Source organism: Asterias rubens, chromosome 4 (assembly GCF_902459465.1).
Source record: "Asterias rubens chromosome 4, eAstRub1.3, whole genome shotgun sequence".
Taxonomy (NCBI): Eukaryota; Metazoa; Echinodermata; class Asteroidea; order Forcipulatida; family Asteriidae; genus Asterias; species Asterias rubens.
In genome coordinates, this window is record NC_047065.1 from 7,211,203 (window position 1) to 7,235,593 (window position 24,391).

The following is a 24,391-nucleotide window of genomic DNA, read 5'->3' on the forward strand; positions in this document are numbered from 1 at the left end:
TGAGATGTGATCCCTTTCTTCTTATCAAATAGTGAAAATCGGACGGTGCAATCTACAAAAAATGTAATAATTTATGTTTTCATACAGCTGTGTATGACCCAGGCCTGCATTAAGTATGGTCTCTTTGGCTCTTTTGTGAACAATTGATATCACAGGTAATGGTCTGTACACTAAGAACAAGCAATCAGCGCAGTACTCTTTAGGTCACAGACCTTTATGCATTGACGTAAAACAATGTCACTCTGCAAATTGCTTACACACATGCCCAAAAGAGAACATGCATCTGGTAAATATACTCCCTACAACCCCCTACCCATCCCAGAAAATGCCCTTGATAGACCCAAAAGCGTAGTTTATAAATTTTCCAACGTGAGCAAGGCTGAGCACAGCTCTCCTCCATTCTAAAACATGTATACATGCACTAAACTGAGGTTGTCAAGTAAATAGACAGGTCTCCTTTATGTACAGCTCAGTGTACTTTGTTGTTATCATACAGGGAACCCAACCAATATGGCCGTGGCAGTCTAATAACAGTCTACTTGAATAGATCCTGTGTATTCTTCGCAGTGTGCACACAGCTGTAACAATATACAGCATCTCTTGAAATCATAACGTCAAATAGATCCAGGTGGGTGTATATCAAGAGACAGGCATGCCAGAGAAAAAACTATTGACATAAAGTCAGAATTTTTTGATACAAAATCCGCAGGCACCGAATAAAACAATTTTGAGAAGTCATACAAAAATATGATGAATAACGTTTTATAATTTGAAAAACTTGCATATTAATGTTTTGATAACGTCTGCCTCATATGGGTTATTTTAGAACCTATGTAACATAGCTTTTTTCTTTACTCATCTATTTACTTTTGTCTTCTTGAATTTTATTCCTTGTATTTTGTCGTCAGCATTGTGCAATGTAGTTGTTTGTTTTTTCCTGTCTTGTCCTCGTTTCATCTTCGCCGTTTGTGTGTTTGTCTGTGTAAAGGCCGTTGTCTACAATCCTTGGCTTATTCAAACAGCCTCATGCTCTTGTACATAGTTAATTCCTAGTTACTTATTTTGTTATTTGCTTCAACACTTTATTAATTTTATAGGTACTTATAATTTATGTGCTTGTGATTTTGTCACCTTTCTGTGTACTGATCGTCTCTCATACGCACACTTATTTAAATCCCGCAATCCCGGCCATATCTCGTTGGGCCCTCCTGCCCCCTTTCAATGTTGGTTCCAATTGCTGATTGTGTTCCAATTGCTGATTGTGTTCTGATTGTGTTCCAATTGCTGATTGTGTTCTGAGTTGTGTTCTGAGTTACAGTCAACATTGAGCAGCGGGCGGGGGACAAATGTTTTGAATGTGAATGGGAAGTGCACAGGGAATCGTTGTATACAATGTTAGGAAAGGGTGGCCCAAGCATTTTGGCCGGAATTGTAGGCTCTTAAGTGTCTACTATTTCACCTCACTTACACTTCCTGTTCAGGGCTTAGAAACCTTATATTAAGCACTACATAAATGCATGTTATTGTTATTATTATTATTTTATTTATTTGCCAACAAGACTATGGAATAAATGTCTTATTGAACTAAATATTTGTTCACAATTGTGCCTGTAATTCAGCATTACTGACAAAAAACAAACAATGAATGTACCTTTAAGAGAGGTTCAAATGGATTGTTTTTCTTTAATCTTCTTATTCTTTATCAGCACTTAAACAAACTTGACTCTAGCAACAGATAAAAACATCACAATTCTACCAAAAAAACTCTTCATTCATGAAATATATTTTTGGAGAAATATAACCCCTGTCAATACTAGTGTTTCAATTGTATTGTGTTTTTGTAATGATCTATCCAAATCAAGATGCCATTAGAAGCAGGAGTCAGATTAATTTCAGAAGAAAATGAAGTCCCTGAGGAGATGGATTTGATTATATGAGATAAATTCCCTCGAAAGCGAGAATCACAAAAATGTCATATTGTGTGGTTATTTAAAGAAAATTAATTTTCGGTATTAAATAAAATATTAATAATAAAAAAAAATGTAAAAATTATTAACAAAATCATAATTGAAATGGGACTCTCCAAGGAAATGATGAGGATTTGGAGAAATTATTAGTTGAAAAAATGTCTCTCATTTCCTTCACACAAAGTCCATCAGGTAAATTATTCCATGGTTCAAGAAATTGTCTAGGCAAACAACCTCTCATCAATTGGAGTGGGGCATGAGTTTCTTAGACAACATATAGGATAGATTGAGCATAAATAAAGACAATGCTGTTGTTTGGTGCTGCCCATGGACTGCAGCGCTGTGTTCATAGAATGGGTTTATTGCTTGCTGGACTTAGTGGTGGGCTATAAAATTAAAATTTTTAGAGAGTTTAGGGCTAGGGTTAATGGGATATGGGGTTACAATAGAAATATTTGTGGGGAAGTTTTAGAATTGGGCGTGGGGTCAAGTTGTTGGGGGTTTCGGGTGGGAGTTACAACAAACATTTGTCCATGAAAATACAATTATAATACAGATCTGGACACTTTTCTGGATATACATATAACAGTCCAGTCATACTGAATTCACTAAGACAAATACTTGCATTTTTACAAGCGAGTACTTGGAGTCACAGCGAAGCACCCGAAATATAGCGTAAAGCAACTAATCAGCGTTGCTTTTGGCACAATCTTACCAGAGATTAGTAATGAGAGATTGATTTTTTGTTTTTTATTTCCAAATATCACAATAAATAATCATAAAACAAGAGATATCGCTCTGTCCATTGTAGCGAGGTTGCAAAAATAGTTATTCTGTGTTTCCTTGAAGGTATGTTCCCCTATTAGATTTTATTCTCACAAGTCGGTATTCCATCTATTGTTTGTACTGTGTTTTTATGGCAAACCACACAGGGTAAGCAATGAACTTGCTGTCCAAAAACTTGGTTGATGTTTTAAACTTTCCTTTAAAGACACTGGACACTATTGGTAATTGTCAAAGACAAGTCTTCTCACTTAGTATATCTCAACATATGCATAAAGTAACAAACCTGTGAAAATTTGAGCTCAAATGGCTGTCGCAGTTGCAAGATAATAATAAAAGAAAAACACCCTTGTCACACGAAGTTGTGTGCATTCAGATGCTTGATTTCGAGACCTCAAATTCTAAATCTGAGTTCTTGAAATCAAATTCGTGGAAAATTACTTCTTTCTCGAAAACTACTCCACTTCAGAGGGAGCTGTTTCTCAAAATGTTTTATACTACCAACCTATCCCCATTACTCGTTACCAAGTAAGGTTTCATGTTAATAAATATTTTGAGTAATTACCAATAGTGTCCACTGCCTTTAAAGCCACCTACATCTGTGCCTCTTTTACAACATCTATCACACTAACTTCACATCTTTTGGGATATGTCACATCACTTTGGGAAATGTTTCATGAAAAAAACTCAACAAGATTTCAGAGAGTGTTTGAAGTACTGTCACCATGGTAACAATTAACTTACCTCCGCTAATCCATCAAATCTTCCGAAGAGTTCATTGAGTGTCTTGACTAATTCAGCAGGTGAGCACTCGCTGGCCAAAGCAGTGAAGCCTACGATGTCTGCATACAGGATGCTGTGTAGAGAGATTACCAAGTCTGAGATACGTAACCATATTAAGCCCCTCCAAGACATTTATTTAACACCCGAAAGTGGCTCAAACCTATAAATCCACTTCGTAATTTATGTTAAGGGCCTTGTCACACGAGGCAACTTTTGCAGCCAACTTGGAGGCAATCAACTGCAGTGCATGCTACAGGACCACTAAGGTAGCACATTTTCAAACGTTGTCTTTAAGTTTCCCAGAAAAAATATGTGAAGATTCAAATGTGAGTGGATTCTCTCGTTCGAGATTGCCTTGAACTGGTTGCTTGTAAATTGCCTGTGTGAGTAATTTTTCAAGCATTTTCTCAAGAGTCGCAAGAAAAATTATGTGAACATTTAAATGTGATTGGTTTCTCTTGTTCAAGATTGCCTAAAACTGGTTGCTTGTAAGTTGCCTAGTGTAACAAGTCTACTTTCAACCTTTTAACAACACATGCCCAAAATAATGACTTTGTGCGAGTGTCACAGTTTCTTGACGCGCTCAAAATCCAAGACATTGGACACGACCAGTCAGCAATACAAAAACCTGCCACAGATTGTGCTTAGTTTTGTCTGCATTCAGTCACTAAAAAACTATTCAGGAGGTAAATTTCAAACAAAAAATATTTCAAACAAAAAAAAGCCATCACAGACTTCTATTTCTATGTACTTGTATACTCGGTAGGGTCCATAAGACTTGACGTAAAGCCGAAGGACTACGTGTCCATGAGCAGTGCAGGGGTGCGTTTGTACAAGGTGCAAGTAAGAAAGACTCGTTGCTGCTTATAGGTGATGAGCAGTCACCACTCCCCTGAAAACCTTAACTGACGGGGAGGTGATGATGTTGCCGGGAAGTGAGTTCCACCAGATGATGGTTCTTGGGAAAAATGAGTTTGAGAATGACTGTATCCTACCTGGGATGATCTGATATTTGTTTGGGTGGAATGATCTAGTATTACATGGGATTGCTGGGTTGAGGTATAGGTCTGGATTGACTGCAATAGTTTGGTTCTGGACTTAAATAAGAGTGGTAGTATGTTTTTAAAGCAAACAGGATCTGAGGTTAATATGCATAGGCCAAAGCCAACAAATCAACGGAAATGTTTTCATTACTAATTATTCACATGCAGGCACAATGAAGGTAGCGTCAGGATTTTCAATTTTTTTTCTGCCAGTCTTGAGAAGAGTCCCAGGGTCGAGTCCAAGTCCCGACTCCGAATCAAGGTGCTCTGAAACTGAGTTTGAGTTCGCATCCACAAACAAAAATGGACTTGAGATCCGTTGAGTCTGAGTCTGAGACCGGTCTTAAGTCTGAGCCAGGCCTCAAGATCTCCAGCACTGTTATTCAGTATTATCTTCCAGTACACGCTAACCCTCCGATCAGATGCTCGAATCGGGAGTGTGATAATAAGCCATAACCTACTAACAGTTTTTATGTTGCACTCTACATATTATGAGTGTCGATGTGTCACGATGCATATGGTCTGTGAACAAAATTACATTCTAAACTTTGCGCGTGCATGCTGTACAAACTTTGTCTGTTACTTTGTTTCTTTGTGAGGATGACTTAATGAGGCCTCATTGGATATAATGAGGCCTTGTTAAATGTGGGACGCAGAAGCGCTATATTTTTCTGTATTCCACTCGCGCTTGTGTGATAACTTAAAATAAACATTTTCACTGTACTCGAGCTAGCTTTGCTAAATTTTATAATTTTTTACAGAATGCATTAACAACAGTAAACCTCACTGGCCCTGTATTCATTGACTGTTTTTCTCTCTCTCTCTTTACTCCTCCTGTTTGTGGAGGCGTTTTCTCAAGGAACGTTTTTCGGATAAGTGCTTTACAGCATATGTTTTTTTCACAGCCCCTTGACTTATGTTTCTTAACTAGAAAATTGGACAAACACCACAAAGTTTGCTCCTTGTATGGATTACTGTTGGCATAAGATACCTCTGCAAACTTAGAAGCAGCCGGTAAAATGCCCTTGTAGGCCATCAATCATTCGATGTCTTTAGCTAATATTGACAATCTATGCATATTTAGTTAGACAGAAATACAGACCTAGCAGTATGTTCTATATGGTGTGAAATCAATGAATTTTATATTGCCATAGAGAGGGTGGGACTAACACTTGCTCAGACATGTGAGTCGCCCTTTCAATGAGAAAAATGTCTGCAGAATTGAATTGGATAGGAACAACTTCTTGAAGTAACAAGCGGTAAAAGTAACCAACACGAAGAATGAGTCTCTCCATGGTGAGGCATTAAACCCGATCCCTTCCACTCAAGGCCCATTTTCACAAAACTGCTTATAAGTAGAAACAAGCTTAAAGACAGTGGACACTATTGGTAATTGTCAAAGACAAGTCTTCACAGTTGGTGTATCTCGACATATGCATAAAATAACAAACCTGTGAAAATTTGAGCTCAATCGGTCGTCGAATTTGCGCGATAATAATGAAAGAAAAAACACCCTTGTCACACGAAGTTGTGTGCTTTCAGATGCTTGATTTCGAGACCTCAAGTTCTAAACTTGAGGTCTCGAAATCAAATTCGTGGAAAATTACTTCTTTCTCGAAAACTACGTCACTTCAGAGGGAGCTGTTTCTCACAATGTTTTATACCATCCATCTCTCCCCATTACTCGTTACCAAGTAAGGTTTTATGATAATAAATATTTTGAGTAATTACCAATAGTGTCCACCGCCTTTAAAAGTTCTCTACTAAGAAAAAAAAAATAGGACGCCAGTAACAGATGTTGCATGTTCTTTTGGCTGGTAACCTCACTCAGGTCAGCATAATTTTGTTTGTGCTCAACTACTTTTGGTGCTTATAAAGTAGCTCTTTTGTCTAAGTTAGCACCATTTAGACTGATTCAATCAATGTGTGGGCGAGAATTTCTGCACACTTTTACACAAGCCCACTGTCCACAGTAAGACCTACACCATTTCTCACAGAGAACGAACCATCTTGTTTACTAGAAGTAGGATTTGAAACTTTGCATGGTGGAGCTACCAAATGGAAAGGTTTTGCGGAAACACCATGTAATGACTATCTCTAAATTAGTTGGGGTGGTTCTGAAAAGAACCGTTGGTTTCAACTCGACGTTTCGATCAGTATGCTCTGATCGCCTTCTGGAGAAAGCAGAAAAGTGAAAAATATGAATGGATACAATCGCAGACAAATTTTTGTGCGCATGCAAAATTTATCGGGTAACCAGAAAGTTTTTGTATGATGCAATAATTCTTGGCAAACACAGCCGGTGCAAAACTTTTGGTGATTAAAGGAAAACAATGAGTTGAGTTGGTCTTTAAAAAGCGTTTGTAACCGTTTGTTATAAAATGCATTGGTTAGAAAGATGTTTAAAAAGTAGAATACAATGATCCACACACATTTGCCTCGAAAATTACACGAACTTACACGGTCGGCCATTTATGAGAGTCAAACATTTGACTCTATGATGCCATATCATGTAATTTTAATAATATCTAAGTCTTACATATCGCTCGATCTACCAAACAAGGTAACCAAGGTGCTGAGTATATACAAACTTTCAGAAAGATAGTTTATTGCAGTGATGAATTATGAGGCCCAAGTACATGTAGTTAGCACCTTATAAGGGTTTACAAGGTGCTACGGCGCATACAGCAGCCACAGCCAGGAACACACCGGGGTGAACCCCTTCTCTTTTCAACAAGTGCACTGGGTTCTTTTACATGCATTACACAACACATGGGACCAGCGGCTTTATGTCCCATCCAAAGGCAAGTACTCACCTAACGTTTTTATGTCTCTTGACGTACAGATTGTGAAAGTGAGTGGTGCTGTTTTTCTGCACCCCTGGGGCCGGAACCCGTGCCTGGGTCGGATCTCGTACTCTCTCCATCATTTCTGTCTTCATCTCAGCTGCAAGATGAGCAGGAAGGACAGACAGAAGAAGTCGTTCCTGAAAACATAAAAACATAACATTCGCTTTTAACAGATGTTAGTTTTGCATCGGGGATAAAAGAATATACATCTTGTTTTCACCCTTACATCGATGTGTATCAATCACTGTATATGTTATACTCAGTGCTTTCCTGAGTTCTGAGGAAACCACAGGCAAATCACTTAGGTAGCAAATACAAATAAGGAAATTAAAGGGTAGCGATGAGTTCTTTAACGGCCGTTTAAAACCGGCAGGGTCATCCCGTGTCGGCGAGGGCCTTTATCTCACGGCAATGATCATGCAAGGTTTTAAACGAACATTTAAGAACGAGTCACTACTCTTTTATTCCCATTCATAAATGCCCTTTGGTTAAAAAACATTGAAAAAATACAATTATAGACACTTTGAAAATTTAAAATTTGAGATTTGAAGTATTTTTTTCAAAAACTTTCTGAAGAATCTGTTTGATGCGCGTAGGTTGTGTGTACACGCGTGCGCTTAGAAATAGATTATGGCGCACGCTTGGAAAGAGATTACGCGCACGCTTAAAAATAGTTTACGCAGTTACTTATCGCTTACGCGGAAGCCAGCCGGCTATAAACAGCTCCAGCTGGTCATTATCAACCGTTTAAACACCCCCACGTGACGTGCTCTCCACCAATAGAAGTAGCGAAACTTTTAAAGTGATGTTAGAGACTAATAGTTATGTTTTGGTTGATTTTTTAATGAGTAAGATCCTCTTTTTAAAGGGTCTAGGTATTTTTTGAAGGACACAAAACACAATGTTCACAGATTTACTTTTTAACTCACACAGTTTGAAGATAATGACGGTAGAAAGCTTCCCTTAAAAATATTACTTTCTGAGATTCTGTAGTTCTTGAGAAAAGAGTAAAACAATGTCATGAAAATAATTTTCGTCTCATGAAAAGGAAAATTATTTCACATTATTTTACTCATTTCTCTAAAACTGCAGCACCTGAGCAACTAATATTTGAAGGTCAGCTTTCTACAATCATTATCTTCAAACGGCGTAAGTTTAATTTAAATCTGTGGAAATGTTTTGTGTTACAAAAAGTACCAAAACACTTTTAAGCCATTGAACACTTGCGGTAAACAGTGTTGTCCAAGGCCCACACTTTGTGTACCACAACTTATATATAAAATAACAAACGTGTGAAAATTTTGGCTCAATCGGTCATCGGAGTTGGGAGAAAATAACGGGAAAACCCAAGCCTTGTTTCCCCACGTTTCGCCGTGTCATGTGTTTAAAATAAATCCATAATTCTCGCTATCGAGAATTGATATTGTTTTATTGTTTTCTCAAAAAGTAAAGTATTTCATGGAATAATATTTCAAGATAAGTCTTTCACCATTACCTTCTGTAAACCCTGTAAATTATTTGTAAATCTGTGAACTTTAAAAAAAAAAAATGTCTGTACCGAAAGTGTATAATGGCTTTAACAATATCAGTGTACTGGGTTCCATCACATGCAATATACAAAACACATGACCCTTTTGCTTAATTTCCTATCCAAAGGAAAACACAAAGCAATTAAGGTGGTACTGTTTTGTATCAAACTGTATTGTTATACCTCTGTAATAAACTGTGAAGTTTGATTGGTCGAAAACCAATCATGTGACGCGCAACAAAAATGCATGTTACATGGCTCGACGGGCCGGGTAACATGAAAAGTGATGTACACCGGTGTACATCACCTTGTTTGTGCCCAGCGTTGGTCAATTTCCAGCGCTGTGTACAAAACAACCGCGGGTTCGACGGAATTGTTTCTTGTTCGTCTGCTCTATAAACATTGAATAGTCCGTCGTAATAATGTTTGAAGATGACAACAGAACTTCGAGAAGAGGAATAGCAATTATACAAAGGTATAACAAACTGGTGTCCATGGGTTTTGTACACCCTCGCGGGGCAATGGCACCGGGTGCCATTTCCCCCCTCGAGTGTACAAAACACCATGGATCCTGTCACAGCATGCAGCAATTGTATACTGTTAGTTGAAGTCACCCATCAGCCTGCACTTGACATTGCAGTCCTGCAGCGATGCGTCCATAACCAAGCCCGCCTCCTACTTGACCTCAATCCAGTCAAGCAGGTACAAAATATTGATCTAACTTGTGGAATATATCACACTACAACACCCATACAGCAACACCTTCCATCTCCCTGAATTCAACCATCCCCCAACCATTCGAAAAATGTACTGTGAAAAAGGGTTGAGTAGCTAGGACAGCCTCCACCAAGAAAAAATGGATTTAAAGAAAACTGTTTACACAAGAACCTGATAGGAAAATGACCTAAAAGAACTATTACACAAACATATTTTACATATACTGATATGATCCATTTTTAAGATATCATATTTCTGAACAAATAGAGTACCCTTTAAGAATTAAACTGGGAAAAAATGAACTAAAGTCCTGAGACCTCACGTCATTTATAAAAAGATAGTCATTTCTAAAAGATTGGAAAAACAGAATCAGAATTCTAAAGACTAGAGATATTCAAAGCATTACTTTCTATGTTTCATATTTTATTTAAAAATATGTACAAGGAATAGAGAAGGTCCCAAAAGACTAGATGTTTCCAAAAGGTATTATGATAAACAGATTCAGAAGTCTGAAATTTTAAAATTGTTTTTCGATGATGTGTTTTCAAAGAAAATATTGTCATGTCCCATAAATCCAAAGCTACGTAGAAAAACACAATTTGAATCCTTAATGAGAGTGAAATTTAAAGATGCTTTGTCAGATTTTTTGAGTGAATGGTATTTCAAAGAGTATCACCCGCTCTAAGGAAACAAAGTTTAACTTTTACTTTTAATGGTCAGGAACCGTGACAAAAATTTAAAATGTTTCTTAAAAGACACAAAAGAATTGGTCACGTGATATATTGTCGGGATCCCGACAAAAACTAAGTTTGAGCACTTTATTTCACTGCTACTAATAATTGGCGGACTTTTTCGAGCAATGGCTCAAATGAAAGCTTGTAACCTTCTCGACCCCAATCAAAATACCTATTGAATTTTAAATCAAAATTTGTTAGTCAAATCGGTCAAAAATCTGACATAGCATCTTTAGCTTGACATTAAAGTGGATGAAACACAACATCCTTATTATAATTTTTCTTCAGAAAGTTGCTTAGTGGTTTTTGTTTTTCAGAAGACTTTCAAAAGATTTTCCGAAACTATTAAGATTATTATTTGTAGCCTGCAGACAATGAATCAGACCTCGGGCAGATTTTGCAAAGTATAATTTATAAGCACTTAAATTAAAGATGCTTGGTCCGATGCTTGAGAAGACTATTTGACCCCGAAATGTAGATTTAAGCTATTTTCTTATATTTCATTTGACGTAGTTTTAGAGAAAAAAGTATTTTCCACGTATTTGATTTCGAGATCTCAGGTTTAGAATTTGAGGTCTAGAAATCAAGCATAAGAAAGCAAACAACTTTGTGTGACAAGGGTGTTTTTTTCTTTCATAGTTATCTCGCAACTCCGACGACCAATCAAGCTCAAATTTTCACAGGTTTGTTATTCTGTGCATATGTTGAGATATACTAAGTGAGAAGACTGGTCTTTGACAAATACCAATAGTGTCCATAACCTTAAAGGTATTGAATGCACAAAATCAGCCTTTGATAAGTGGTCGTGAATAAAAAACAAAGATAAATTATTGCAGGGTAACCGACATTAATCACATCCATCAACCATGTGCAAACGATGTTGCAGGTTTCATGTATTTTGTACATTGTCATGGCATATGCAAACAATTTTAAGTTTTGGAAAAGCATAATCTGTCAAAAATGCCAAAAGAAAAAAAAATCATTTACTGTGCAACCAAAGTAATGCTTATAAGACAAGAAGGTAACCAACAAAAATATTATTTGATCCATTTTTTTATGACTGGTTCCCTGCAAATATTCAGCTGTATCCCGGTGACATTTGACCATCTATGTTGTCAATAATACAAGACCAGGTTTCTTTCCGAGCTTGGACAGTCATGACACTTATGGTGTAACTTGCCATGGGCATCTCTCAAGTCAAACCTAATCACCACAAACTTCATCCCAAAACCCCACGTTAGAATTTCAGGTCAGTGAAATAATTTCAAAGTCCGTTGCAAAACTTGCCGTAGGGGGGCCTACTGACCCCTTGCATCATGCATCACATGCAGCAACTGTCTGTTAAGCTCACCATTTATTAGGGAGTCCAATTGCACATAAAAAAAAAGAGGGTAAATGTCGCGTCACCTAACAAAATGGCTGACCGTGTCAGTTCGCAAAGTAAAAGAAAACCACACAATTTTGAAGCATATTTGTGTGGATTGTTTCATTCTACTTTGAAATATTGCTAACCTATGCAATTCATAACAAACGCTATTTATAGACCAACTCGCCCGTTCCAAGGCAACGTCTCTCTTTTAATGCTTAGTTGCATGTTCATGTTTGGCGTGGTCTCATTTGTAGTCTTAGAGAAAGACGATGGGTCAAAAAGTCAGGTCATATACTATTTTTTGCATTTATACCATAGGTTCTTTAAGTTGGTTTGCAGTTCGTAACAGCTAATTCTATTCTTGATGTATATTTGGTTTGTGGTAACACAATGTGTGTATCTCACTTACCAGGTAGAGTTTGTTCTTAGAGAACTGTCTTGCTATATTCTACTGCTGCGAGGAGATAATGGGGGGTTCGGGAGACTTCCCAGTTCTGAAAAGAACTGTCCTGCTTTTAATTGTTTCCAGGGCTGATGGTATAGAGAGTAGACTTGGACTACTACTTTAGCTTATAGGATCGTAATTAACTGTACTGCCATGGAGTCAGTTCTGAATTGGTCTTAACGTTTCGACTAGCTTGCTATAGTCATCGTCAGGAGACTGAAGAGGTAAGAGAAGAGTGGGCTTATTTATAGGGGTTCAGTGGATCCACTGCAAGTCAATCAATGCTCTGAGTGGTTGTGTGGTTGGCGGGCTCAGGGCGGGGTTGCCCAATTCTGTTCTCATTATGCATACAATACAACACTTTGTAACACACAGGAGTTATTGGCTCTCAAAATGACATAACCAAGATTATTGTCATGGTGCATCAGGTAAATATAGCAATCTGCAGTATCACCCCAATTTTGCTAAAAAATATCCAGATCTAAGACAAACATTTTACCACTACAACATCGACAAGCAAGACTCCAATAGCATCAGTCAGTAAATCACAAGAAAACGCAACGCTTTTCTTAAAGCCATTGGACACTTTCTGAACAAAACAAAACTTAACAGTTCCCAGATTTACAAATAACTTTATACAGGGTTTACAGAAGGTAATGGTGAAAGACTTCCCTTGAAATACTATTCCATGAAATGCTTTACTTTTGAGAAAACATTAAATTAATTATCAATTCTTGATATCAAGATATTACAGATTTATTTTAAAAACATGTCATGACACTGCAAAACATGCAGAAACAAGGGTGGGTTTTCCCGTTATTTTCTCCAGACTCCGATTGATTGATTGAGCCTAAATTTTCACAGGTTTGTTATTTTATATAGAAGCTGTGATACACAAGTGTGGGCCTTTGGACAATACTGTTTACCGATGTTGTGTGATTGCTTAAAAGCGTGCAGTTCAGTCAGTAAACACAAGAAACGCAACACTTTTTATAAAATGCATGTATATTCATTAAACTTTGCCCCTTTGATTTAGATTTGGGTACTGTTTTCTTAGTATTAGTGTGGATGCTATTTCAAAAGACTAATCATCTAAGTCTTGAATTCTTCAGTATTAGGCATATAGTTTTGAGTGTCTTTTCTACCATAGAGCATAGGCTTCTAGCTATTTCTGTTTGTAAAAAATGTGTTTTTTAATACTAAAATGCCTACCTATCCCACTAGAGAAGTCAGTAAACCCCCTGGTACATCCTGCACTTTGCCACTGCATGGCCTTCAGTGAAACATTTAACTGTAATTGCTGTGTTCTCCTAAAAAGGTAATAGCCGCAGGTCCGAAGTGTTGTGTCATGCACATACAAGACCCTTAAGACAAAGGGCTTGCCTCTGCGTATCTCATATACTTTCCTTTAAAGCCATTGGACACTATCAGTACAGACAAAAAAAACAAAAGTTCACAGATTTACAAATAACTTATGGGGTTTACAGAAGGTAATGGTGAAAGACTTCTCTTGAAATATTATTCCATGAAATGCTTTACTTTTCGAGAAAACATTAAAACAATATCAATTCTCAATATCAAGAATTACGGATTTATTTTAAAGACATGTCACATAGCAAAATGTGCGGAAACAAGGGTGGGTTTTCCCGTTATTTTCTCCCGACTCCGATGACCAATTGAGCCTAAATTTTCACAGGTTTGTTATTTTAAGTGTGGGCCTTTGACAGTACTGTTTACCGAATGTGTCCAGTGTCTTTAATACGAAATGACCGTTCCAAAGTGTCACAATGCTCATAAAATTTAGATAGGTGTTATCAAGGAAGCCTAAAAATATTCTTATTTTCAATTTTTACACAATTTTACACTTTATTTTCCCAAAAAAAAACTCTTTCAAAAGAGCTAGGTTAAAACAAATAAATAAAAAAAAACACTAATACTAAAAATTCCTACAAAATGCTTTTAAATCTTGCACAATAGGCCCTATAACCCAAAGTTGACCAAAATGCTAGTTAACCAAGAGCATACAAACAGTCCATTCTTTTAAGCTCAGGGCGGTCAGTTGAATTAGAGGGAGTATTTTCACAAACAAGTTATCAGTGATACTAAGTTCTTGCCACCCAGAGTGAATTTCCATGCAATTAGGAGGCAACCTACTGTGCTGCATACACAATGGACACTTCAAGCTTAAATTCAAACAAAAAATTAGAAAAATGAAATGTTAATTACATTTTAAAATTTGAAATTTTGAGATCGCCTAGAACTGGTTGCCTACAAAATGCCCAGTGTGACATAGACCTTCAAATGCAAATACTTGGGTACGCGCGCGTCTGACGAGGAATGAGGTGCATGCTGAAAAGGGTTCAAGTTTGATCGCTAGCTAGACCAGCATGCACCTCATTCAATAGTGTGCTAAATAGGTTATTGCCAAAAGGTCTATCATGGCCTTTACTCTGCACTGCATTTTGTCTGTAGTCTGGTGCCGTGCAAGCCCGGAGGTCCTCATACAGTAGTTTCATACTTGGCCTATAATAAGATTCATCAAATCAGGACCTCTGTAGTGCTCAGGGCTATATTCAAACCATCCAGAATTCATATCCATTCCTTGAGTTAGCCAGTGGATTAGTTTTAATCTTAGCTAATCTTTTCAGTGAAAAGGGTAAACAACCCTACAGGTTCAGATTCTTGTGTTGACTTGTTGACAACCAGTTGCAGATCTTGCAGTTTGTGTTTTCAATTTTATGCATAAAGTATGGACTCTGTTGGTAAACAAAAGACAAGTATCCCTATGTATTCCCATCTCACTTCTAGCTGAGTTGATATAGAGCAAATACACGTTTATCTGGCGGTTGAAGGTTCACCAGCTACCCTACTGTAGAGTAATTGTGTCTTTGTTCAAACCCCAAGTTTAAATACTCCCCTCCAGTAAATATTTTTTTGTTCAACCCCCCCTCCCCCCCCTAATATAATTACAATTTACCCAGTCAGTTTCCCTTGTGGTTTGCTACTTGATATTATTTTTGGACTATTTGAAATCCCCTATCAAACTGCACAAATTCGCTCAGCACGTACAGTCAAAGATAGCCACACAAATGCAGGAGCGCGCACGATATAGCAGTGTGTGCGTAGTGCATAGATATTTGATGTTTTCTTAGTTCACTTTTCAGTGTTAAACAAATTCATATGGTCACTTTTAACTGTGGAGGGCAGAAAATAATGTAACAAAGTAGAGAGCAGCAGTGTGGGAGTGTTAACAAAAGTGGATGTTAAAGGCAGTGGACACTATTGGTAATTACTCAAAATAGTTATCAGCATAAAACCTTCCTTGATAATGAGTAATGAGGAGCTATTGATAGTATAAAACATTGTGAGAAACGGCTCCCTCTGAAGCGACGTAGTTTGCGAGAAAGAAGTAATTTTCCACGAATTTTATTTTGAGACCTCAAGTTTAGAATTTGAGGTCTAGAAATCAAGCATCTGAAAGTACAAAACTTTGTGTGACAAGGGTATTTTTTCTTTCATTATTATCTCGCAACTTCGATGACAATTTGAGCTCAAATTTTCACAGGTTTGTTATTTTATGAATATGTTGAGACACACCAACTTTAAAGAATAGTCTTTGACAATTACCAATAGTGTCCACTGTCTTTAAAAGAGAGCATTATTTATCTGTGCAATTATTTCCAGTGAAAACCAGACAAACCCTAACATCAATCCTAAATTCTGCAGACACTTAGTAATGAAATTTACACTTAGTAATGAAATGGGCCATCGTAATTAGTACTAGCTCATCTGTCAGACATTAACAACTCCCCAAAGAGTAAAGTCAACCCATTGGTGATGAGGTATTAATATTAAGGTAGATGAAATGACCTATGGAGCGTTACCAACAACCCTTGCATGTCCACGGTTCAATGTTTGCTGAGCAGGTGGACAACATGAAGCTTTTAAGACTGTCATGGACTGTACAAGGGGTTAAAGACACTGGACACATTTGGTAATTTTCAAAGACCAGTATTCTCACTTGGTGTATCCCAACATATGCATAAAATAACAAGCATGTGAAAATTTGGACTCAATTGTTGGCCATTGAAGTTGCAAGAAATTATGAAAGAAAAAAAACACTTGTTGTACAAAATAGTGTGCTTTCAGATAGCAATAAAAGGCTTCTGGCCAGAAGTCTTTTGCTATTTGAGTGAGAAATTACCTCTTTCTCAGAAACTACAATACTTAAGAGGAAAGTAAGGTTTTGTGCTATTTTGAGTAAACAAAATGTCCATATACACAGCCCTATGTACTTTTTTCAAACACAAAACACAATGTCCACAGATTTACATTAAACTTACAAAGTTTGACGATTATGATTAGTAGAAAGCTTCCCTTGAAATTTTACTCACTGAGGTGCTGTAGTTTTTGAGAAAACAAATAGTTTTCGTCTCAGTTTTAGCCCGATAAACGTATTAACCAGTTATGCTATGGTTTTGGTATACTATCATAACTGGTTAATGGGATTTTACATGCTAAACTAATTTTCGTCTTCCTGAGACGAAAATTATTTTTTGACTTGTTTTACTCATTTCTCAAAAAAACTACACAACCTCAGTTAGTAATATTTGAAGGGAAGCCTTCCACTATTGTAATCTTCAAACCCTGTAAGTTTAATGTGAATCTGTGGACATTTTGAAAAAGTACCCGAATCCTTTAAAGGCCCTGAACACGTTTGGTAATTGTCAAACAACTGTAAAGTCATGACATGCTCCAATTTTTCATTGTACAAGTTAATGATTGTCAGGATTTAATGAAGCATGGGCCACCCTTAGCAACAAAATAAGAAACAGCCAATAGCCACAGCTATTATGGGTGTAGTGGCAGAGAGGTCTAGGGCGGTGGACTCAAGTTATTGTGGGTTAGAATCCTGGCATCCTTGTCATGACACATGTGTCTTTGAGCAAGGTACTTTATCATTATTGCTTCTCTCCACCCAGGAGTACAAATGGGTACCGACCAGTGTTGGGGAGAAACCTTCGATGGACTGGCATCCTGTCAAAGGCAGTGGACACTATTGGTAATTACTCAAAATAATTATTAGCATAAAACCTTACTTGGTGACGAGTAATGGGGAGAGGTTGATGGTACAAAACATTGTGAGAAACGGCTCCCTCTGAGGTGACATAGTTTTTGAGAAAGAAGTAATTTTCCCTGAATTTGATTTCGAGACCTCAGATTTAGAACTTGAGGTCTCGAAATCAACCCTCTAAACACACACAACTTCGTGTGACAATGTTTTTTTCTTCTGTCATTATTATCTTGCAACTGCGACGACCAATTGAGCTCACAGGTTTGTTAATTTATGGATATGTTGAGATTGACCAAGTGAGAACACTGGTCTTTGACAATTACCAATAGTGTCCAGTGTCTTTAAGGCCTAAGGATCACGATTCCAAAGGTTAATATCGTAATTTGGGTGTGATCCCTGGCTACATGCCAGCTAATGGTTGTATGGCTTCTGACTGGCACCCCGAACAAAGGTATTGACAAAATAGGGACACCACCAACATAGGGCTAGATAGCTCAGTTGGTAGAGCGCAGGCACGTTAATCCGGAGGTCGTTGGTTCAAATCCCACTCAAGTCAATTTATCTTTGTTCAACCCTAAAGCCGATCAAACTGACGTGCTGAGCCATATTTGACTTTGGACAGACGCAACTCTTTTTTGAAAATTCTAATGACACTCTAGACTCAAACTCACCTGTTGAGCTTGTTGGTGTTCTAGCTTCACTCTTGATTCAATACAGCTTCTTGTATCGAGGAATGTCCTCCTCTGTGAGATGTCTAGTAACTGCATGTGATACACCCCGACGACATTCACACCAATAAACAAAACTACATTGGCTAGGACCTGCAAATACAAAAAAATATACAATATAAAATGCTTATTAGTTTTGAATACACCATTTGCCTTCATCTATTCACAATAGTTTAAATATAATGGAAGAGCACACTTCATTCAAAACTGAATGCACACAAACTCTTATGCAGTACTATATAAATTGTAGACTTGAGAACAAGTCTTTAATTGTTCCCATGCGGTGAGATAGTCGAGTTGTAGCGGTGCTTAAGGGAGTTCACTGCTCTCTCTCTCCCGCTAACTGCTGGTTTTCGACTTCTACTCCATTAAATGGGACCGTAGTCGTGACAGCAGTAGAAGAATACCGCGGGAAGAGTCCGAACGCTATCACCGCGCGGACATTTAACGACTTGTCAACAAGTCTTCATAAATCGCTCTTATGATTAACAATTTGAAAAACCGTCTTTAATTTTATTTTATTTTTCTTTAATCGTCTTGAGAACCTTATTGGCAGGTACAGGCACAGAATAAAACTTCAGTAATATCCATCCACATTCGGAACTCAAATATTACATGCAAGAACATTATGGGGGTTGCAATCCCCAAGCACCGGGCCAATGTGCGCAAAATGTAGGGGGTGCTTTCACTTTCAAGTTAATGATTGTCAGGTATGATGAAGCATAGGCCACTCATAGGCTTGACCATTAGAAACAGCCGTATTCTTCTTCTTAACTTTGAGTTGGCATACCAAAATGATTTTTTTATTTTTTTTAAAAACACAATATACACTCATATATCTACAATTAAATTTACATTTATGTTTTATATATTTTGTTTTCTTCATTTCTTGGGGAGATAAAAAGTGCATATTTAAAACACTAAAAGATATGCGAAGAGCATTATAAAATACAGGGGAAGGAAAGAGAACTAGGAGCCTGTAGGATTGCCAAAAAGAAACAAAGTTTCTGTCTATAGAGGCCCCTCAAGTTGGTTTTTTAACAAAGAACAACAATAAATTTAAAACAGTGGTACTGTTGACCTTTCTACACACCATCAGTTTCAGAATCTACATTTCCACCAACATGTAATGACAAAATGGACAAACAATTTCCACACCCAGTTTATTATACCAGGGTTTTTTTTTAAGTTGTTAACCAATACGTCTCAAGTGAACTTGCAAATAAAGATCAACTTTGGAGGAGAAAATTGTCATAATTAAAATGGTAAGCGCAGATTGCATTTCTGCCTTCTAGTGGACTTGGTGATTATTGAGGTAGATTTTCATTGTTCACTCCACCAGAATTCATCAAATAAGTCAAATACAATATATCAAACAGCCCCATGGACTCTCTCACTTCAATATATTTGATGTACTCTGTGTAGACTCAATACAGAATGCATTCTTCACTTTATTGGTTCTGACCATGGGTTTAAAAGTGCAATAATCTCAACTATTTATTAAGATGATCCCAAATTGAAAGGAGACGTTAAAAACCAGTCCTAAAATTACAAAGATCAAGAGTCAAGTTGAAAGCTCACTTTGTGGGCTTGTTGAAACCTGAGTTAGCCTGACTTGATAGAAAATTATTGCTTAAAGAGGAAGGGAAATGTCAAATTCAAATTTGTGATGTACTCATTTTCCAATAGATAGGGTCCTCAAAACTGTACGAGTCTCTAATCTCACGTTAAAGACAGTGGACACTATTGGTAATTGTCAAAGACCAGTCTTCTCACTTGGTGTATCTCAAAATATGCATGTGAAAATTTGAGCTCAATTGGTCGCCAAAGCTGCTGATAAAAATGAAAGAAAAAAACACCCTTATCACACAACGTTGTGTGCCTGCAGATGCTTGATTTCAAAAATCTATTTCTGGGGTCTCGAAATCAAATTTGTGGAAAATTACTTCTTTCTCGTAAACTTAATTACTTCAGAGGGAGGCATATCTCACAATGTTTCATACTATCAACCTCTCCTCATTACTCATTACCAAGTAAGGTTTTATACTACAATTATTTTGAGTAATTACCAATAGTGTCCACTGCCTTTAACTCATGTTAGCCAGCATTCACCTTTGCTTCCAGTAAACAGCTTTATAGAAATAGAAATTCTGCTAAGGATGCTCCGTAAGCACAAAAATGGCTACTTAGATGTTTTATGAAATTGGGCCCTGGCCGTCGTCTATTACTAACAAGGCTGTAACGTTTATCTAAGCCCTAATACAGCATTGTACTCCACTACATGCGCATGCACATTCCCCATGACGATTAGTGTTGCTGGGTAACAAATGCATTGTGGAAATAGCCACTTTATGTCATCGTTTAACTCCCTCATCATCAACTATGCACAAGGAGCAAGCTTCATCAATCCTTCACGCTATCAAAACACTACAAGCATACTGGCAGCTTCATCAGCCGTAAGACCCTAATTGATTTATTTGGATTGGGGGGGGGGGGACTGTTTAAATTGTTACATTTTCTGGTAAAATTTAAATTATTTTCCTGTGGAAATGTTTTTGATAGTACCTGTGTAAAGCACCTCATGCGCCTTTCAGGTAGATATGCATTTTCTTCTTTAGTTTTTAAATTTTGACTGCCCTCAGACAAACCCAACTTGACGCATTTCATCATGAGCATGATAGGTCACTTCTGCCGGTGAAATCTGTTGAATTGAAGCTTAGAGCTAAGCTTTTCTATTTCATAGGATTGCGATACAGAAGCTGTCTTAGTCCAAACTAGGCCCCCCACAAAGGTTATACACACTCTTATCGGGTTTGCGGTAACACCATGTGTCAATCTACTTGCGGAGTGATTTCTTATATATTAGTCTCAACATTTCGACTAGCTTTTGCTCTTGTCATCGTCAGGAGACTGAAGAGATCTGAGAGAAGTGGCCTATTTGAAGGGGTTTAGTGTAGAGTCAGTCACTGCTCTGATTGGTTCTCCCGAAAGGAGACCTGAGGGTCTCTGGGCGACAAGTCAAATTTAACTTCATATATAATATCTGATGTAGAATTCTTTGTTTTGGTGAAACTTGACAATATCTTTGGATAAGTTAAAGGAACGTTACAGAATTGGTGAGAACAAAAATCTTTATGAGCGCTTTATTCATTTTAGTTTTTGCATCTATGTCGTGCAAACTGTGTAATCAGTTTTTCACTATTTTCTCGCAACCCAGATGGCTGATCGATCTCAAACTTCAGTAGAGTAGAAGGCAAAGCATTCCTTTGGTTTTTTGGAAACCATGAAAACACAAGTAAAAGTACCACAGACTGTTTTGCCTCTCTCAACATCTTCCCCACTATCCTGGATGAGATTGCGCTATCAATGTCACAGCCTAATTGGGTTATTAGGACACTATCAACATCTTCATCCTTGCACTACAGTACTGTCCTTCCCCTTTGTACAACAACAATTAATAGCACGCACAACAGCAATCAATCAACTGAACTGCTCTGTTAAAGAATGCCTCATCATCTACCCCAATCATCAGATGTTTCTATTTTTGTATAGAAAACCTTGGTTACCATGCCGACCGGACTATCATCATTTATTATAGAAAGCCACATTCCCTCCTTCTCTCCTAGCCATCTGATTTATTTTCCTTTTTTTTCTTAAATAGCTGGACATAATTCATAACTCTTTCACCACTCTGACAGAAAAAACATTATGAAGTCTAAAAATAATCTTTTCAAAACGCAACAGGGTTTATTTTTACTCCGCAAATAAACACAAAGTGCTCAAGATATCTTCCAATATAAATATTTTTACTGCGTGTCTATATTGGGCGCTTGAGCCAGTGTCAAAGTATTAAATCAAGGTTATTTTATGAATGTGGTGGTCCAGACACTCTATTATTATCTCCCTATGTCGAACACTGCACAAGTTAAAGTCTTTTTACAATAAAATGAAAGCAGATACCCCGTGAGTTTCATAGAAGGTGACTTTGTATACTTTAGATTTCCGATGAACTGTCTGAAATGATTTTTGTCCTTAAATGTCAACTATTGAAACTATTTGATTAAGGATCAACCAGAGGCTCAAGTTCTTGCGAAGCTCATAAATATTTTTTCCAAATAAGCCGTTTCCATCAGTCGTGGTGTCCCTGAAAGATCCTCGCTTCCTCCCGGCATGTAACAAAGATATTGGACGTAAGAACTTATTGCCAGCACGTTACTTAATAAAGCCCGGCCAAATCTCTACAATTAGCATTGACATATCGGAGATCTTGCCCAGTACATCCGGGCCTGGCCAGCCGTACTTCCAAAATGGACTCTTTTTTCATCAATATCCAATTACTGTTGGACAGATCACTTGTCACATTGTATGGGCAGATAATGAACTAATTGCGTTACAAAATATTGCTAGAGGAAAACACACACATTTGAAGTCGTGTGACATTCCACCAAAGGACTTTTCACCATGCTTGCGCTTACTTGCTCATCTGACAACAAGGCCTTTACTCGCTAATCTATCCTAAAACAATTCTCCATCATAAACGTTTTTAAAACTTAATTTTCTTTAAACTGATGTAAATGAGCAAAGAATTTGATTATCCCAGGACAGATTTCAAACAATTACAAATATATCAAATTTCATTCAAAACACAATGCCTGCCTGTGTTTAGGGAAACAAGTAATTCTTTTCAATTGATTGCAACAGTTCCACAGCTGGATTCTCTCCTTTAAAGAACAGTAAAATGGAAGAAATTCCAGTTGAACCTAGTTAAACTGGGTTTAACTGGAACTAGTTGAAACCAGTTGATAAACTAGTTAAACACAGTTAAAACCAGTTGATTTAATATGGAAAATGGACAGAGACCAACTGGTTTATAATTTCAACCTAGTTGAACACAGTTAAACCTAGTCCAAACCAGTTGGTTAATATGGAAAATGGACGAGTTTGATCACTATCCAGTTGAACCAGTTGACCCCAGTTAGCTAGGTTCAACTGGAATTTTGACCTGGGTTCTCACTTGGTGTATCTCAACATATGCATAAAATAACAAACCTGTGAAAATTTGAGCTCAATTGGTGGCGAAGTTGCGAGATAATAATGAAAGAAAGAACACCCTTGTCACATGAAGTTGTCTGCTTTCAGGTGCTTGATTTTGAGACCTCAAATTCTGAATCTGAGGTCTCGAAATCTAATTTTGTAAAAAATTCCTTCTTTTATGATAATAACGTTACTTCAGAGGGAGCTGTTTCTCACTTATACTATTAACCTCTCCCCATTACTCGCTACCATTACTCGCTACCATTACTCGCTACCAAGGTTTTATGCAATTACAACTACTTTAAGTAATTACCAATAGTGTCCACTGCCTTTAAAGCAAAGCATACCTTTGGTTTTTGGAACCGTTCGATTGTTTTAATCCTATCTAAATAGGAGTAGTAGATGTGTTAAATAAAACTAACATTTGAAAATTTCATTTCAAAAGGTGGTAGTATTTTGAGATATCACCGAATAGTGATTATGTCCACACCAGAATAACAATCCCTAAAAGGAAAACACAATCTGCAGTAACGCTTCTCAGATTCAAACTTGGGGCATAACAAAATAATACTTTTTTTGACATAACCACATTTTCTCAAAATGTTGTAACTATCAAATGATGTATACCATCAAAAGCTGTATACTATTGAAAGCTGCTTAGTGTAATTCTTACCGAAAGTTTGTATTGCCATTAATTTCAAGAGTGATTAACAAAATTTGAAATATTCCTCTGTGCGATTCTTGTAAATTTGTGAACATTACTTGCACATGTAATCACTGTAAGGTTTGTTCGAACACAGTGGGTTGGAATTATATTTTCTAATAAAATACAACAATGGTGTACCATTTAGATTGAAGTTTTGAAAAGGTCAATACTTTTTTGGCCTGGTCTTGAAAATATGATATTCTGGTTTTTTAACAGGTATGAAGGAAGAGCTTCATGTTTTCAATTCGAAAATTATGAAAACAGGAAAGCAAAACTAAAACTGAATCTCTTTCCAAATGAATCCAATATTCTTCCCGGATTTTGTGGAAGACTTTCCCACAAGTTTTCATTATTAAAAATTCCGTTGGCAAAAGATTTAATCGAGTAGAGCCTCAGGTATACCATGTGTCTGAATATTTTACTCATTGAAAACAAAAAAAAGCAAACTCCTGCCTTCCCTTGTAACCATACATGTACATCTTAAGCAAGATGAATATTTGCAGAAGTTTTTCAGTTCACCATCATTGCGTCAAGATATTATTGACTAACCCTGGGTGAAAACACGCGTGTGAATAAATTTCTTGCGGCAAATTAATAAGTATGTGGTACGTCACACATGCATTGCACTGCG

At 37.2% G+C, this 24,391-nt stretch overlaps 1 protein-coding gene across 2 annotated transcripts in view; it reads right to left on the reverse strand.

The window, feature by feature from the left end:
* The window catches only part of LOC117289612 (adenylate cyclase type 2-like), a 98,273-nt gene that overhangs the window by 44,292 nt on the left and 29,590 nt on the right, over positions 1-24,391 (reverse strand). For both annotated transcript variants that reach the window (XM_033770815.1, XM_033770814.1), the window contains exons 4-6: positions 17,964-18,113; positions 7,393-7,562; positions 3,495-3,606 (exon numbers count right to left, since the gene is read on the reverse strand). In XM_033770815.1, coding sequence (XP_033626706.1) covers positions 3,495-3,606; positions 7,393-7,562; positions 17,964-18,113 — 432 coding nt within the window. The remainder of the gene's footprint in view (positions 1-3,494; positions 3,607-7,392; positions 7,563-17,963; positions 18,114-24,391) is intronic.